This window comes from Propithecus coquereli, unplaced genomic scaffold, assembly GCF_000956105.1.
Source record: "Propithecus coquereli isolate 6110/MARCELLA unplaced genomic scaffold, Pcoq_1.0 Scaffold77, whole genome shotgun sequence".
Classification (NCBI taxonomy): domain Eukaryota; kingdom Metazoa; phylum Chordata; class Mammalia; order Primates; family Indriidae; genus Propithecus; species Propithecus coquereli.
Genome location: NW_012153840.1, coordinates 1,303,924 through 1,320,860, shown reverse-complemented (window position 1 = coordinate 1,320,860; position 16,937 = coordinate 1,303,924). Strand labels below are relative to the sequence as shown.

The window sequence follows — 16,937 nt, the reverse complement described above, 5'->3', positions numbered from 1 at the left end:
TCAGGGTTTATCTGTTGCAGCAGGTGGTGTCACCTCAACTAATCCGGTGCTTTGATTCAAGTCGCTTGAGGTCCAGGGCCCTGCTGAGGCAGCTCCCTCCCCAGTTGCCCTCCAGGATGCTGCCGAAGGCAGAAGGGCGGCGGAGGCTGAGGAGACCCCTGCCCCAGGCCTGTGCCCCTGCCTCACTGCCAAGAATTCTGCAGGGAAAGCCCTGCTGGGGCTGGGGCCTTAGACCACATCTTCCTCCGGCCAGTCCTCGGGATGGGGTCAGTATCTGTGCCCCAGCCTTAGGCCTGGGGTCCTGTCCTCCATCCTGGGTCACTTGAGGGTTGGCAGTGGGACCACAGGTGCCCACTCATGGCGCCACCACCCTTTACCTAGGGGTGTTCTCTGGGGGGTTGGGAAGCAGGCCAGCTGCCACTTGGTCCTGGTGCCACAGCTGCTCGGCGAGGCCGTTGAGCACATGGGCAATGTCGACCAGCCCAGCCCGCCCATCCAGCGTGCGCCCATCGGCCAGCCGCCGCCCCGGCACACTCTTCACCCGCAGCAGGGGCAGCTCCCAGGCCTGCCGGAAGGCTGTGAGGTCACGCTCCGGCACATCCGTGTGCATGTACTGGTCAAATCTAGAGGAGGGTCAAGGAGCCTGGCTGGGCGCCTCTGCTCACCGTCACACCAGACCCAGCCTTCCCCTGCCCCGCAGCCCCACACCCAGGGTCTGGGACAGCCATGCTGTGCCCTTTATGCAAAAGCCCGTGGGCTGTACTCCACGGCTAGGCAGAGGCTGGGTCAAGGACCCTTGACCTCCTTGTCCTGTGCCTTGCCAAGGGTGGCTTCTGACAGTCTCAGAGGCCACCCAAAGGATACTTGGAGCCGATGACCATCTTGACAACGCCCGGGGCCTCGCCTGCGACTCGGGTCAGCTGCCCAGGGAGGTCTTCGAAGGAGGCGCGGTCCGTGAAGGAGAAGAGGAAGAGGAAGGCATCTGTGTTCTCCTTGCAGGCCTGGGATGCAGGGGCACGTAACCATGTAACCACAGGCCCAGAATCCTGGGAAGAGTCAGTAACAATCCCACCTTTCACAGATTGGGAAACTGAGGCCCAGAGCAGGGAGTGGTGGGTCCTAGGGCAGAGTATGGGTTGGGACTCAGTCTCTAGTGCCAGCTCAGAGCTCCACCACCCAAGGCAGTACCCTCGGCTCACTAACACCCAACTCGACCCCTGCACACAAGGCGGGCCCAACTCAGACATCTGTGCTCAGATGCTGACCTCAGCCAAGCAGTCCCTCCTGGAGCCCACCCCGGCCCGCCTGCTCACCGGGAGCATGTGATCGAACTTTTTGAGTGCAGACTCCCCACAGTCCCAGAACTCAAAGCGGAACATGATGACACAGTTGCTGGCCTGCAGCTTGGCCGGCCAAAATACCACGGTCGTCTGGATGCCTATGGAGAGCCAGGGCAGCCGCTCAGCATGGGAGAGGGGGATGTGGAGAAGGGTGGGGGCCAGGAAGGAAGAGGAAGGAGGGGTACATCCCTGCGCTGCTGGGTTCCCAGTCTGATGGGGAAGGCACAGTCCCCGACCTGGGAATTCGCAGTCTGATGGGGGAAACAGGGACTTGGCCTGGAGGAGCCTTGGAATAGCAGGAGGACAGAGCCCTGCCCATGACCAATGACCAAGCAGTTGCTGTATGCACAGGGAGACAAAGGTCCTGGGACGCTGGGGGATGGTGCAACAGGATGGATCTATGAGCATCCGGTGGAAAGAAACAAGAAAGGAAGATTAGCACTTCCTGAGCACCTACCTTGTGCCAGCTCGATAGTGGGCAGGTGAACACCACTATCGCTAGTACCAACCCCACAACAGCTTCGTGGGGTTGGTACTATTATCCTCTCGGGACAGAGGAGCCCACGTAGGCTCAGAAAGGTGAAGTGACTTGGTTGCAGAGTAAGCGGTGGACCTGGGTGTCAACCTTGCTTGTATGGTCCAGGGCCAGGCTCTTACCTCCACCCCAGGGCAGGCCTCACAGGATGGGCAAAGGGTTGGGGCCTCACTCACCTGTGGTCTCGTGATGCACCACGGGCACCTCCAGGCCAGCCAGCTTGGCCACCATTGCCGTCTTGCCCACACCACTCTTCCCAGACACAAAGATCTTGTAGCTGGCAGTGTCAATGGCAACAGGCGGGGGCAGCACTGGCCGCTCAAGCAGCCCTGGGGCAAAGAGGGAGCCAGGTGGGGTCAAGGGATGCTGTGGCTTGAAAGTGTCCCTCAAAGTTAATGTGTTGGAAACTCAATCACCAGTGCAACAATACTGGAAAGTGATTAGGTCATGGGGATTCTGCCCTCACAAATGGATTAATGTCATTATCTTGGGAGTGAGTTATCTCGAGAGTGAGTTTATTATAGAAGCAAGTTCAGCCCCCTCTTGCTTTCTTACTCTCACTCTCTTTCACTCTTCCACCCTCTGCCATGGGATGATGCGGCAGGAAGGCCCTCACCAGATGCTGGTGCCATGCTCTTGGATTTCCCAGCCTCCAGAACCACAAGCTAAATACATTTCTGTGCATTACAAATTGCCCAGTCTGTGGTATTCTGTTAAAGCAGCATAAAACGGATTACAACAGGTGATCAATCCCATACTTGCCCCATCACATCCTAGGCTGGACAACCTCATTTATAAGGGCTTCTTCAGGGCTAACTAACCACCCCTGGTTCTCAATACTCATCCTCATTTCAGAGGCCTGAGACACAGAGACTGGCCTAAGTTCTGACAGTGAGTCTGCTGACATTTATTTATCAGCTGTTCTCAACCTTGATTGGGGGGCCTGGGTGACACCCATTGGAAGATACACTGAGGTGGGCATGCCCAGCTGTTAACAAAACCCCCTGAATATCTGCTGGTAAGTAAAACACTACAAAAATTCAACACCACCACTACCATTCCTCTAAGTTATGGCTGCTTGGTACTTGATACTGGCTGTGGCGTAAATAACATGGTCAGTGGGCTCTATGTGATGCCCAGAAAATCACTCTACCTTCACGCCACTCTCTCACTCAACACAACTAAAACATAATAAATATAGTAACAGCCAACCTGAGTTAGCACCCACTGCATGCCAGGCACTGCTCAGTGTGTTACATTAATATCCCCAGCAACTCTATGGGGTAAATACTATGATTATACCCATTGTACAGAGGTGGAAGCTGAGGCGAGACTCCACTCATTCATGGCCATGCAGCTGTGCTGGAGCCTGGGTCAAGCCTGGCTATGTGTGACTGCAAATCCAGTGTTCCCAGCCACCATGGGATGTAGAGGGATAATGGCCATATTAGGGGGTCATATTTTGAATCTTTTCTAATTTCTAAAAAAAAAAAAAAGAATCTAATTATTCACAAACGTTGGTCCTTTAGCTGTCTCGTTCTCTGGCCTTAAGCCTTCTGGCATTTTGCTTCTCCTGGCCCAAGCTGGTCTCACGGCTGATGCCAGCCCTCTGCTGTCAGCCGGGCCCTGCCTGGGTGAGTTGGCTTCCTTCTGGAGAACGCCAGAGTCTTATCCAGAGACAGCAGGACACGGAAGAGGCTCACCTCTGTTTACTAGCCTGTGATCTTGGCTAAGAATGTAAAACATGCTGTTGAGAGGTTAAATGTGAGTCCATTGTGTAAAGTGCCCAGCAGAGGGCCTGGCACCAGGTGAGGGCTCAATGAACAGCATCTCTGGTGACAGTGGCTGCTGGCAGGGTTTCGGCTGTTTCCATGTTCCTGGCTCTGATGATGGAATTAGCTCTAAGGAGATTTGGGGGTGGGGGCCCCAGGGATAGGGCTTCCAGGAGTCCCCAAGGCTGAAGAGTGCAGTGGAGCTGGCCCTTGCCGCCCAGCTCCTCTGCTCCCCCAGGCAGCAAGAGGCGACACTGTTCTCCCCAGGGAGCCAGACAAGTGACGGTCTGGGGGAGGGGCACTTACCAAACACCCGCCGGCGGTTCTTGCGCAGGATGCAGGCCAGGTACTCCTTGCCCTCGGCACTCTCATGCCAGTCTGGGACAATCACTGAACCGGGCGCAGGAGGTCTGGCCATGGCTGAGCACCCCGGTAGGGAGGTGGCAGAATGCTGACAGCGGGGAGTGGAAAGAAGGGTAACTGTCCCAAGCCGGGCCTGTGATCCCTCTTAACCCCCCGACTGTCCCGTGGAGCCCCGGCTCCCCCACGCAGAAGGTAATGCCCCCTCTCCCGTGTAGCTCCTCGGGACAGTCGTCCCGCTATTGCCCTGCGAGGGTATTTCCACAGCCCCTCTCCCCCCGGTCACCTCCGGGGGCTCACACAGCCCTGTTCCTCCTCTGCCTCCTCGATCCCGACTCCCGAGGCCACCCCGCCGTCACCGCCAGCAGCCCCGCGGCGAGCCAGCCGGGTGGAGAAAGTCTCTTTAAAAGTCCGCCCCGCGCCCCGCCGCCCAGCCCGCCGGCTGCTTCCGCCCGGCCTGCGTCCGGCTTCGGCGCGCGCGCGGAGGCGCATGTGCAGGGGCTGTTGCCATGGACACGCCGGGGGCGGGGTTGGGCTGCGGGCTTCGAGCGGTGTTCGACCCTCCTGCGGCGCCTGCTGCTGGCGCTGTGCGGTGGCGCGGGCAAAGGGCCTTCCCGGATGGGCCGCGCGCCCTCTTCACCAGCGCGTCCCAGCCCCAGTCCTTCCTCCAAAACTTGAGCAGATTCCCCCCTCTCCTGGAGGCTTCCACGCCTCTGGGTCTCAGTTTCCTCTTTTATAAAGTGGACGTGAAATGCTCTCCCTCCTAGGGTTCTTTACAACACTGCTTGGTCCGCGGCAGTGCTCAGTAAGTTTCCTGATCCTTGTTGCTATTACTAATATTATTGCTTTATTAATCCTGCTTGGCAGGACCTCCAGGCGACTTTAACACCTCTGGCCTCACGGGTGGGGAAACAACAGCTCAGAGAGGCCAAGGGACTTGTTTAAGGTCTTAAAAATGAGTTGGAGGCTCTCTGGATTGTACCTTCCATTCATTCATTCATGCATTCGTTTGTTCATTCAACAAGTAATTACTGAGCACCTACCATGTGCCAAGCCTGTCTGGGTGCTGGACTACCACCGTGAACGACAAGTCCCTGCCCTCTGGGAGCTGGCTCCCCAGCGCTGAGACTGTGGGCTCCCCGCTCTGTTGCAGCACTGGGCGCTGGGGCTGTTGCCCAGAAGACTGGGTGCTCGGTAAATGCCAGTTAGTGGGTCATTACTGAGAGCTCGTCTATTACATTTAATTTTTACCATTATCTTCTTGCATAGCCTTCACGTAAGGCAAATCACGAATTTGTAAGGAATAATCTATGAGTTAACCTTTATTGAAGGCCACCTCAGTGCCAGACAGCGGGGGCTTAATAGAGGTTACCTCGCTTAATTCTATAAACAAACCTGTGTAAACAGTATTATTCCTCTTTTCTTTTAGATGAAAACACTCAGAGACATGACATGACTTGCCTGAGGTCACACCACACCGCTTGTCAGTGGGATCATTAGACTCAGAACCCAGGGTTACCTGACTCTAAAGTACATTGGGTTTTGTGTTTTTAAAACTTTGCCCCCAGCCACTAAGAGGGCTGTTCCTCCGTGAAGCCGAAAGCAGCCAGAGGGCCACAAACCCACAGATTTTTGAGGCCCATTATGTTTAAGGGGCTAGGGAGGGGACAAGAATGTGTAAGACAGGGTCCTTCCCTCAATTGCTTACACTGCCGCTAGGCAGAAATGCAAGATGAAAAACCATTCCTACAGGACTGTGCAGCTCCAATCCCTTGCCCATACCCCCAGGTCATATGGTTCCCTTTCCTGCAGCTCTTACCACACCTGCCCACAGTCAGGGTTATTCGCAGCTGTGCACAGCTCTCTCCACAAGACCAGGAGTGCCTCAGTGGCAGGGCTTGGGTCTGAATTATCTCTGGGTTTCCAGACTTCACATCCAGCCCTGCCCTGGGTTGGCGTATGGAAGGCTCAGTGAGGGTGTGAGAAAATGGAGCAACTTGGGAGAATGAGCTTGCCAGTCAACCTGGAAGCCGGATAAGATGTGGAGTCCTCTTGAGCACAGAGAGGGAGGTGGTCAGAGGAGTTGGTGGCCAGAGGGTTAGGGGATTCAGTCTTTACTGCCCTCAGTAAGCTGAGGAGAGGACACCTGACAGTATCAGCCTCCAACTCCCAGATTCCGCAGGGGCGGGGTGGGGTCTGTGAGCCTGCACATTCAGCAAGAGCACTGCAGCTGGGGTCTGTATGAGTCCGCCCAGGCTGCCATAATGGACTACCGTAGAGTGGGCACTCTAAACAACAGAAATTTATTTTTTCACAGTTCTAGACGTTGGAAGTCCAAGATCAAGGTGCCAACAGAGTTGGTTTCTGGTGAGGCCTCTCCTCATGGCTCGCGGATGGCCACCTTCTCAGTGTGTCCTCACATGGCCTCTTTCTGTGCTTGCACGCTCTTGGTGTCACTTTCTCTTCTTATATGGACACCAGTCCTATTGAATTAGGGACCCACCCTTATAACCTCATTTAACCTTAATTAGTTCCTAAAAGGACCTATCTCCAAACATAGTCACCTTGGGGTTCGGGCTTCAACGTATGGATGCGGGGGACGCACAATTGGTCCATAGACCTCACTTAGAGAAACACTGCTGCTGGGGACAGGAAGCCAGCCAATTATAGGGGCCTGGGAATGACATGGTCAGAACTGTGTTTCAGAAGGATGCTGTGGACCATCTTTGTCTAGTGAGTTCTACTGTCCTATGCCCCTCTGACTACTAAAATGTGTCCCCCTAAGCAATTCGCTTCTCCTTGTAGGGCCTCAAGCAAAGCATGGAGACTGTCTCCCTATGGGCCCTTCTAGTGTAGAGCCCTCCGATTAATCCACTCATTTCTTCTTGGTTTGGTCTCCCCACAAATATTTATTGAGCACTTCTTGGCCAAGGTCCCCACAAGGACTTGGGAGGAGGACTCCTCAAGGCAGGGACATAGTCAACAACCTGAAGGAGTGGATGGGAGGCCCAGGAGGGTGTGTGCATGTGCACACACACACACACACACACACACACACACACACACACAAGCCTGAGCTGGATGAGAGCTCTGCCTGAGGATCCTAGTGGGAGAGGCGGGGATAGGACACCAGGCTTAAAACCCTCTCGTGGCTTCTCACTGCATCTAGAATATAGTCCCCCTCTTCCCCCACCATGGCCTGGCATGGGGAGTGCTCATGAATATCTGCCAAATGCATGTCCTCATCTACTCCAGCCTGGAATGCACCTCTGCCTCCCAGCTGGTCCCTCTACCAGGCTCACCCCCTTCCAGCCATTCTGCAAGCTGGAGCCACAGCCAATTAGTCAAGTCAGCTCAAGGGCATTGGCCTTGTTGCCAAGCTCAGTGGCCAACTCGCAGTCCTGAGGTCACCTGACACGGGGATGGCTCCCAGGTGACGGGACAGATGGAAGTGTAGCTAAGTGGCAGGAAAAGCAGGAGGAAGAGCAGGTCGGAAGGTCAGAGGAGGAGCTGGGGGAGTGAGGGCTGCGTGGGAGCTGCCTGGAGAGGACACACAGCAGATGTTGGTGTGAAAACACAGGTGAATGTAATTAAAACAAAGTATCGTGAAAAGAAAAACATAAAGTTAAAAAAAAAAAAAAAGTAAAGCACAGGTGAGCGGCCTGAGCAGAATTGAACACTATCAGCAGCGGGCAGTGGAAGGGGATAGATGAGACCCCAGATGTAGGGGGACACACAGCAGAGGCTGGGATGCCACCTGGGCAATGACAGCCACTAGCTTGGGCCTAGGAGGGGCAGAGGAACCTGAAACCCCCTCCTCCAGCCCTGGGGCTCCTGTTCAGTGTTGGGGGAGGCTTACCCAAATGCCAGGGAAGCATAGCTGGGGAGAGGGCACCCACGCCTCGGACTCTGTCTTTCCTGGAGCCTTCTGCTCCAGAGAGGCCTCTGCTCTGGAACTCCGTCCGCCATGGCCCCATCCGTGTCGTCTCTGTGAGTGTTCTCTCCTCTACCGTGTATTCTAGTCAGGAGCTTCTTTCCCGGCTACAGCCAAGAGGATGACCTCATCGGGTCCACACAGGTCACTGTACATTGTCCTCAGCCTGCCACTGGCTGCTGAGACCCGTAGACTTATCAACACCCTGCATTAGTGACTGCCAGAGGCCAGGCCTGGATCCCACCCATCGGGGACCCCCAGAAAGGCTCTCTCATCTGCCTCCACTATAGTTTAGCAGGGTGAGGCCAGGGGCTATCGTCTGAATGTCCCCCAAAATTCATGTGTTGAAATTTTCTTTTTGTTTTTTAGAGATGGGGTTTTGTTATGTTGCCCAGGCTGGACTTGAACTCGCTGGGCTAAAGGGAACTTCCCACCTTAGCCTCCCAAGTTGCTGGGACTGCAGGCACATGTCACTGTGCCCAGCCATGTGTTGAAATTTAATCACCAATGTGATCTTATTAAGAGGTGGGGCCTTCAGGAGGTAAGTCACGAGGGCAGAGCCCTCATGAATGGGATTAGCATCCTTACAGAAAGGCTCGAGGGGGCACGTTTGCCCCTTCTGCCACGTGAGGACACAGAGTTCATGATGGAGCAGCAACAAGACACCACCTTGAAGTGGAGACCGAGCCCTTACGAAACACCAGACCTGCTGGTACCTTGCCCTTGGACTTCCCAACCTCCAGAACTGTGCGAAATAAATTTCTGTTGGTTATAAATTACCTAGTCTGGAGGGAGGGTTGGCCTCTTGAGAGCTGAGGGAGACCGCAGGGCTGTCCACGAGGATGAGGGCAGGGGACTGGGCTAAAAAAAAAAATAAATAAATAAATAAATAACCCAGTCTGTGGCATATAGCAGCACAAATGGACTAAGACACCAAAGCAAGGAGAGGACTAACTTCCTAGCTCTCTGGCTTCCGAACAACTGTTCTGCCCCTGGCTGGCTGTTGGCTGCAGACGGTTCTACTTCAACCTTTCGTATCTTTTTAGTATGATACCTGAATTGCCTTTTGACCGTAGAAGCTCAGGATTTGTCATCTTTGTTTGGCCAATGTGACACCTCCCTGGTTTGTGATTAGATTGTGAGCTCCTCCAGGGACGGGCTTCTTTGGAGTCATCTGTGTGTCCCAGGGTTGCAGGGTCAGTAGATGCTCAGGGAATGTTTGCTGAGAATGGTCCCCAGGTCAGTTCCAGGCTTTCTTGGCCTTGCCAATGGGTCACGGCCCATGTCCCAGGGCAGGAGCTGACTGCCTCCTCCCAGGCTGTTGCTGGAAAGGCATCCCTCCTTCTCTTCCCTGCAGTGGGTGAGCAGACAGGCTCCCTGGTGGGGGTACAACACACTCTGCAAGGACTTTCAGGCATTTAAGATGTTAGCTTGGCTTTGTGCATGCTGACAAGGCCTGGGCCCAGAGCCTGGCTCCATGGGGAAGACGTTGACTTTCCCGCAGATGGGAGCTGGGGCAGAGAAGGCGGGTGGGTCAGCCTGGGGATGGTGCTGGACAGAGGCCAGAGGGTGATGCTACCCAGGATCTGCTGACACAGGGAGGGCAGAGATGGGCAAGCATTTTCCTCCTCCTGCCCGTCCTTCTCAAGACTGCCTCTGAGAGATCGCCCAGGGGGACTTGAAGCCTTTCCCAGGGTGCCCCCAGATGGCCTTCTGGGGAATCACATCCACTAGACACATCCACCAGCAGTCTCCAACCTTTTTGGCACCAGGACCCAGTTTCATGGAAGACAATTTTTCCATGGACGGGGGTGGGTTGGGGTGGGGGGAAGTGGGGACAGTTTCGGGATGGTTCAAGCACATTACATTTATTGTGCAGTCAAACGTCTCTGCTAATGATAATCTGTATTTGCAGCCTCTCCCCAGCACTAGCACCACCGCCTCAGCTCCACCTCAGATCATCAGGCACTAGGTTCTCATAAGCAGCGAGCACCCTTGCTCCTGCAGTTTATGGCAGGGTTCATGCTCCTATGAGAATCTCATGCTGCCGCTGATCTGACAGGAGGCGGAGCTCAGGCAGTGATGTGAGCAATGGGGAGTGGCGGTAAATACAGATGAAGCTTTGCTGGCTCCCCACCCCTACCCCCACCACTCACCTCCTGCTGCGTGGCCTGGTTCCTAACAGGCCACAGACTGGTACCAGTCTGCAGCCCGGGGGTAGGGGACTGCAGCATTACACAGATTAACAATTCTTGGCTGGTTCCAGCTAAATTGCTAACCTGTGAGGCTGGCATCATAATTGCCATTTTACTTATCAAACTGAGGCTCAAAGAGGTAGAATGACTTGCCCCAGTTCAAAGTGACAGAGCCAGCTTTTGAACCTAGGTCTGTCCTGGTCCAAAGCCTGTGCCTATGTCCCTGTCCTGCTGCCTCTCCTAAGTCCCTTCCAAGTCCCCAGAACCATGTCTCAACAATTGAAAGGGCATGTAGGAGTTCTTTGGTCCCATTCAAGTTCTGATCAGCTCTGACATCTCCCATGCAAGTAAGCGGTCCCTGCTTGAACACTTCAGCATGGGTGAAATCACCACCTCACACAGCAGCCACCAGAATGCTGGCAGGACTGCAGAAGAGGGGGTGGTAATGGCCACTGAGGGCAGAAGGCAGACCTTAGCTGGGGACACACTCTGTGCCTGGGGGGAGGAGAAAAGACACAGAGAAGCAAGGATAAGCCTCACTTGTGTGGCACTACTATGCACAGGCCAGCCCGCTGGATTTTGGTGGACGTCTCCTGTCCTGCCTGGACCTGAGGGTGCTCAAAGCCTGCCACTTCCAGCGACCTTTCTCAAGCTCCCCAGAGAAGGGGTGATGTGGGTCACAGCTGTGGGCTGAGGAGCTCACTCAGGATAGTGACATGGGTCAGGGATTCCTGCACTGCCTCCTCGTCCCTGGCTACGTCCTGTAATCTACACTCAAATGTGCATAGGCTGTGGCCCTTTATTATTCAGAGAAACAAATCTGGCTGGGGAGCGCTGTGCTGGGACTGCAATGCAGGGCGGTGGCTGCCAACTTACTACGTGCCAGGCACTGGGCTAGCACTTTTCATATACTTCAACGAATCCTCATGGTCCTTTAAGGTAGAAGCAACTACATTTATAGTATGAGGAAACTTGCAACCAAGGTTAAGTGGTGAGAAGGGGAAGGCAGGATTTACCACAGGCCTCTGGGGCTTCAGGTTTGTGCTCCAACCATCATTTGCTACGCTACTTCACGAACGCTGGGGCTCTGTGTCCTCATCTTTGCGTAGGGGGCCAGTGACAGTGCAGATGTCACCATGGCCCCTGGCCTCTGCTGCAAGCTCACGCCTCTCTTGGGTCTCCATCGCAGATGGAACTGAGGCTCTGAAACATCAACCCGTCAAGCACGAGGGTGAGAGCTGCCTTATTATTAAACAGTGGTGTCCCCAGGCAAGGGCAACTTTCTTCCCAAAAACGCAACCTTTCTAGAGGAGGAGTATCTTTCCAACTACTTAGCTTCTAACTTCAATCTCCAACCTCAAAACTTATCACTGCAATTTTTCTTTTCTTACTAATAAAACAGTTAAGACAATCGTCCATTTTGTTTTATTTGTTAAACCGCTAAAAAGTCATCAGGGGGAAAACATTAACAAAAAATGAAATTGACAGATTTAAATATCGATGAAGTCCATTTCCATTCCTACACTGTTATGTGCCTGAAATGACTGTCTCAGGGTAAGCCACCTGGCATCCCTGAGTTGTATGGGAAACATCACTCACAGCACCAGCTTGGCCAGGGCACCATGGGCGTGCACTGACATGGACCCTGGTTGGTGGGAGGGGAGCAGAGCGAGTAGAGTACAATGGAGCCAACGCCTAAGGTTTGCTCTCATTAGACAATGAACATGGTGAGAGGGAGCCACATACTGGTGACCATGCAGAACATGCCTTCTGCGGTTCACGGGGAGCTGCGTGGGACACGGGCCTCGAAGTTCAGCTTCCTTGCCCCTGGGTGTGTTCAGATCCTCCCCACTGACTTGCGTGCTGGTAAGAGACCACAGATAATGCAAAGCAGAGCACTTCAAAATGCCAGGATCACCACAAGGACAAGGACAGACAGACGAACCAACCAGGAATGTCATTTTTAAGGGGAAGGAAAAAAGCAAAGCAGAAGGAAACCCAGAAACACAAGGTGAAGGGAAAGGGAAACATCCCTTTGTTCTCCACTGGCTGGTAGCCTTCTGTCCTCCACAGTCAAGACTTCTTAAGTTGTTCTTTCTTCCTCTTCCTCCTCTTTTCTTTAAAGAATTGCAACATAGTTCCTAGAATAGTTCATGGTTTCAGCTCTTGTTATAAAACTCAAACATTAAAATCAAATAAATTCACATAGGGCCGGGAGGAGAGTAAGCCCAGTATTGCCTTAAAATGAAATTTAAGCTTGTTTTGATACCTAATTTGTGCTCCCAAAATAGGTAGGGTGAGGTTGTGGAGCCCAACCACCCAAGTGCGGAAGAAGAGTGGAAATGTGAATGAAAAAACAGAACCCTTTCTGCTGCATAACCTGTAAAATGATAAAACAGGAAGCTCTGTCCAGGAGAGGAGTAGGAAGAGACTAAAATTCTTACATGAGGTCAACAAGGAGGTGGCCGGTGAAGTCACTAGAACATGGGAGCTCTCCAAGGCACACTTGCAGGAATGGAAGGGGTTAAAGCTTCAAGTAGAAACAAAATGTATTTTAAATACTTAAATTCTGACAAATATTTGCTTTAGGTGCTCCTGAGGGTTTAAAAATTTTTTTTGTCTCATTTTCTCAGTTAATTTTAAGACAAAATTGTATCATGTCAAAAATGGAGTTGTGGTTAAATCTGATCTAACTGAGGCATCCACGTGCTGTGGAAATGTTCGCCTCAATTGAGACACCTGAAGTTCCATTGTACAGGTGGCTTCGTAAGGCCTGAGGAGAAAATCACCGTGACAGTGTTGAGTTGCTTTCTCAAGGTACACACCCACAGTGCCCAGGAGCCACCAAGACCAACACCAATGAGTACGGACAAGGCAGATTTTTCTTAAAGAGCTGTAAGCAGACAGTCTGGTTCCAAGCAGCATGGGTCACACTAGGATGGCATGGAGTTCAGAGGAGCCAGATTACTTTCTTAGAGAATCAACATCTCCATTGCCTGCCCCCTTGGGGGAAGTAGAAGGAATCAACAGGGTAATAGCTGGCTTAGGAAGGCCACAGGACAAAGAGAAAGACTGAAATTGAGACTCTGAACTCTCAGGCTTCCAAATACTTTATATTTCAACAGGAATTGAGTTTGGAGGCACTGTCCATGCACAAATGCAATGTCATAAAAAAGGTTCAGCAACAGCAATAATGCCTAAATTGCTAATCTTCGGGACTAGTTTTCCCTTGTAATTAAGGACCCCACTTGATTGAACAGTCTTTGCCAAGCAAGGGCTGGCAACAGTGCCAGGGCCCCCAAGTCTGGAAAGCAAAGTGTGGAGCTTCAAGCAGTTGGACACCATAGTAAGTAGGCACATGGTCGTTTCCTCATCCAAGGGAGCATGGAGAGCACCTTCTGGAACACATACCTCTCCCTGTGAGCTGGCCCTTTCCTGGGCTTGGCACCAGGGCTGCTTTCCTACCAAGACCACACTGTAAAAGCTAATGACTAGGGAAGGGACTCAGCATGATGTAACAGGAGAAAACACGCTCATGGGACAGACTGCTAAGTGCTGGCTGAAAGCCAGGACCCAGGGCCAGCTGCAGCAGGCTTGTGCCTGGGAAACGCTAACAAGGAAAAGGGGAGTATGGGAGTGGGAAACGTGATATTTTAAAATTTAAATCCTGAGGGCAAAACAAAAATCCTCTTTTCCACTGATGAGAAATCACCAAAAAACCCACACTTAAATGATGCCATTTGAAATAAACTTATTTTGACATCTTCTATGTCCAGGCCATGGTCTGGAGACTAGTAGCTGGTAATTTTCTGTATTGACCAAAGAAATGCTCTACTTGGTTGCACCCGAATCTCAGAAATAAAGTGAAAGTAAAAACTCAGTCCCTGTTTGGGTGACACATGAACAAGACAAGCACAAAGGATGGAGCTGTTCCCAAGGTCAGCCATGCATCATGAAGATCAAGTACATGATATTTGACCTCATTACCTGTCAAATAGCCAGGGAGAATATATGTCACAAAGGGAAAACACATTTCTGGAAAGAACTATTACTGGGATTCCCTTCCAAGATCAACTTCCACATAACATAAATATGGGAAGGGTGTGCCCAGTGTGCTTTGGAAATATAAAGAAGCCCACAGGGAAAAAACAGTATCTTTTGATGCTTCACAGATTTCTCATGATAGTAGCATCTTAGAATTCCCTAATGGCCCCCGAGTGATATCAGGGAAAGGGTTCCGGAAATATTTCTAAGAATCATCCAATTTCTCTAGGCACACGAGCTTTGTAAAAGAAACAGAAAGTGAGAAAAGTTTTAGGGCCTTTAAAAAAAATGCACGTATGCAAAAAAAAAGAAAAAGAAAGAAAAAGAAAAAAGTAGCCTATAAATGGAAAAGGCAGCTTCCAAGGACCAAGTTCTATGAGAAGAAAAAGGAGAACAAATAAGGTTTTTGGCAACTTGCAACCAAATACGATTGTCAGAAAATTCCACAATCAGACACCAAAATGTTTTCTGAGACACGCAGGGAGCACTCAAAAGACCGATGGACATTAGGTGGACAGATGATGGCTGCATACACGTTATTTCACGATGACCTGGCACACAAACGTGGAACAAAATCCCTTGTTGGGTAACTTTCCTCAGCCATAAAGGGCAAAAGGAGGCCAGGCATAGGGCATTTCTTCAGAGTTGTCACAGGTTCTCTTGGTTTTGAGAAGGGAAAGACAGTTTTCTATGAGTTACTTTTACCCTGCCAGCACCTGAAGCATGAGACTGGAAACCTCCACCTTTGCCCCTTAGATATGCCCTTTCATTTTTTAACTCCGAGAAGGCCACATAAAATTTATAGGGGGCTCTTCAGTTTCTTTTGGAAAGTTACTGATATTAGTCTGTTCCCTAACTTCTTGGTCTAGTTACCAGCAAAGTAGAAAAAGGCAGCACAGCCTCTGCTAAAACACAGCAACAATTTTATCTGAACCAGGATGGAGATCTCTCCCTTTTTGTAAACAGAGTTGGCTATATAATATATATATATATATTTATATATAATTTTTTTCTTAATGGAGATTTGATCCCAGCCTGGAGTGAGTTAGGTTGGGAATTAGAGTTTTGGTTTATGGGAATAATTTTGTTGTTTTCCCAATTCTCAGTCCAAATGCTTGCACACTGGAAAATTCCAAATTAAAAGCCACAGAAAGGGAAAGGGATTTAGAACACATTATCTCTTTGCTCGCACAAAGTACAAGGCGTTTGTTTTTGGATAGTACTTCACATTCTGTTTCTTATCCATAAGTCCTCCAAATATGATGAGTTCACCCCTGCCTTGTACCACTGTGTGCAGGCTGGTTTCAGGAGGTCCGACCACCGAACTACTATTAAATACTTTCCATTTGACCCGCCCCTTCTCCTTGGTGTCTTTAATGTCCAGCACGTACATCTGCATTGGCTTGCAGTTCATACTCTGGTACAGGGGTTTGCCAACATTTAGGGACTGTGGAGGGTGGTGGCCCAGGCGGCGGGCAATGGGAGGTAAGGAATGTCCATCTCCTTGGGCAGGCCCTGGGCGGGGGATGGGCACTGTTTCTCCACTGCTCAGGCTCTGGCTCCCAGGGGAGCCCGGAGAAGACCCAAGAGGAGGACTTAGTGCTGCAGAGCCCGAGGGGCCTTTGGATGACATCGCTTTGACAGCTTCCAGACTCCGACGCAGGGCACCTGGGGAGACGGCCCCTGCAAGGGCACTGGCCACGTGTGGTGGGGTGTGCACACCATTCGTCTGTTCAGGGGGGTGTCTCGTACTTCCCCCAACTGTCCTGTTGTCCATGCCATCCACGTGATTGCTACCGGAAGCAGGTTTCAGATCCCAATTCAGATCTATGGATCCTAATCTCAGATCTTTCTGATCTGGCAGTGACCCTCGTCGAGGAGCCAAAGAAAGTCCCATTTTTAGGTCATATCCTTCAGCAGCAGACGGAGTACTTGGAGATATGGCCTGTACAGGGCTGTCCAAGGAGGACCCACCGACAGCTGCCGTTCCTGGAGATAAAGTCCCACCATTGAGGATAGGAGAGCCATCTCCTCTGGCTGGGGAAAGGCTCCCTTCCCGAGAACCTGAGGGAGTCTGCCTTTGAGCCCTGGGCCTCAGTGTTCCCCAGCGGCCGTTAACACAAGGAGCTTCATCCATACTTCTTACTGGAGACTGAGAGCGGTACTCTCGGGTTTCGGGAACCAGAGCTGGAGGAGTGGCACTGATAGGTGACGGACGAGAGTTCAAACTGGGGCTGAGTGGGGCTCTCCCACTAGGCGCCTGGCTGAAGACCACCACACACTGGCCCACCTGGAAGACAAAGGACCTGTACTCACAGACTCTTCTACAATTCGGATTATTCATTTCTATCAAACATTTTATCATGAGCAATCCAAAATGTGCCAGGCATTTTGTAGGTGCCTGAGACATACAGATGAAAATGATATAGTCTGCTCTCTAGGCTAGAAGGAGAAACAGACATGGAAACAATTGTTACTTTAGTGTATGTGACATGTGCTATCATTAGAACTATGTCTATGGAACAGGGGTGAAGTAAACGGAAGAATCAATTTTTGTTTGAGGGACTCCAGGGAAAGTTTCACAGAAAAAGAGATGTTTAAAGTTGGGACTTACAGATGAGTGGGGCCCACATAAGTCTCCCCATCTAGTGGCTCATATATGTGAAAAATGACAAAGGAGCGATGGTTAATATCCATCTCTTTTGTGACACCAAGGTGTTTTCTATTTTTGTATAAATTTCCTTTGAGATCTGACAA

At 51.5% G+C, this 16,937-nt stretch overlaps 2 protein-coding genes across 4 annotated transcripts in view; both read right to left on the bottom strand.

Moving 5' to 3' along the window:
• On the bottom strand, nt 1-7,968 carry RSG1 (REM2 and RAB-like small GTPase 1). 3 transcript variants are annotated; one of them, XM_012662534.1, is made up of 6 exons: nt 4,294-4,430; nt 3,954-4,098; nt 2,052-2,204; nt 1,314-1,438; nt 865-1,001; nt 1-623 (listed from the first exon to the last, which is right to left on the bottom strand). In XM_012662534.1, exons 2-6 carry the CDS (start codon nt 4,063-4,065, stop codon nt 374-376), a joined length of 777 nt encoding a protein of 258 aa, XP_012517988.1. In that variant the 5' UTR covers nt 4,066-4,098; nt 4,294-4,430; the 3' UTR covers nt 1-373. The 3 variants fall into 3 exon arrangements, with proteins under 3 accessions (XP_012517988.1, XP_012517989.1, XP_012517987.1); XM_012662535.1 differs by lacking the exons at nt 3,954-4,098; nt 4,294-4,430 and adding an exon at nt 7,867-7,968; XM_012662533.1 differs by having other exon boundaries at nt 3,954-4,430.
• A 3,570-nt stretch (nt 7,969-11,538) lies between these two features.
• Nucleotides 11,539-16,937, bottom strand: part of FBXO42 (F-box protein 42) — a 111,265-nt gene continuing 105,866 nt past the window's right edge. The window contains exon 10 of the mRNA XM_012662638.1: nt 11,539-16,470. Coding sequence (XP_012518092.1) covers nt 15,355-16,470 — 1,116 coding nt within the window. The 3' untranslated portion in view covers nt 11,539-15,354. The remainder of the gene's footprint in view (nt 16,471-16,937) is intronic.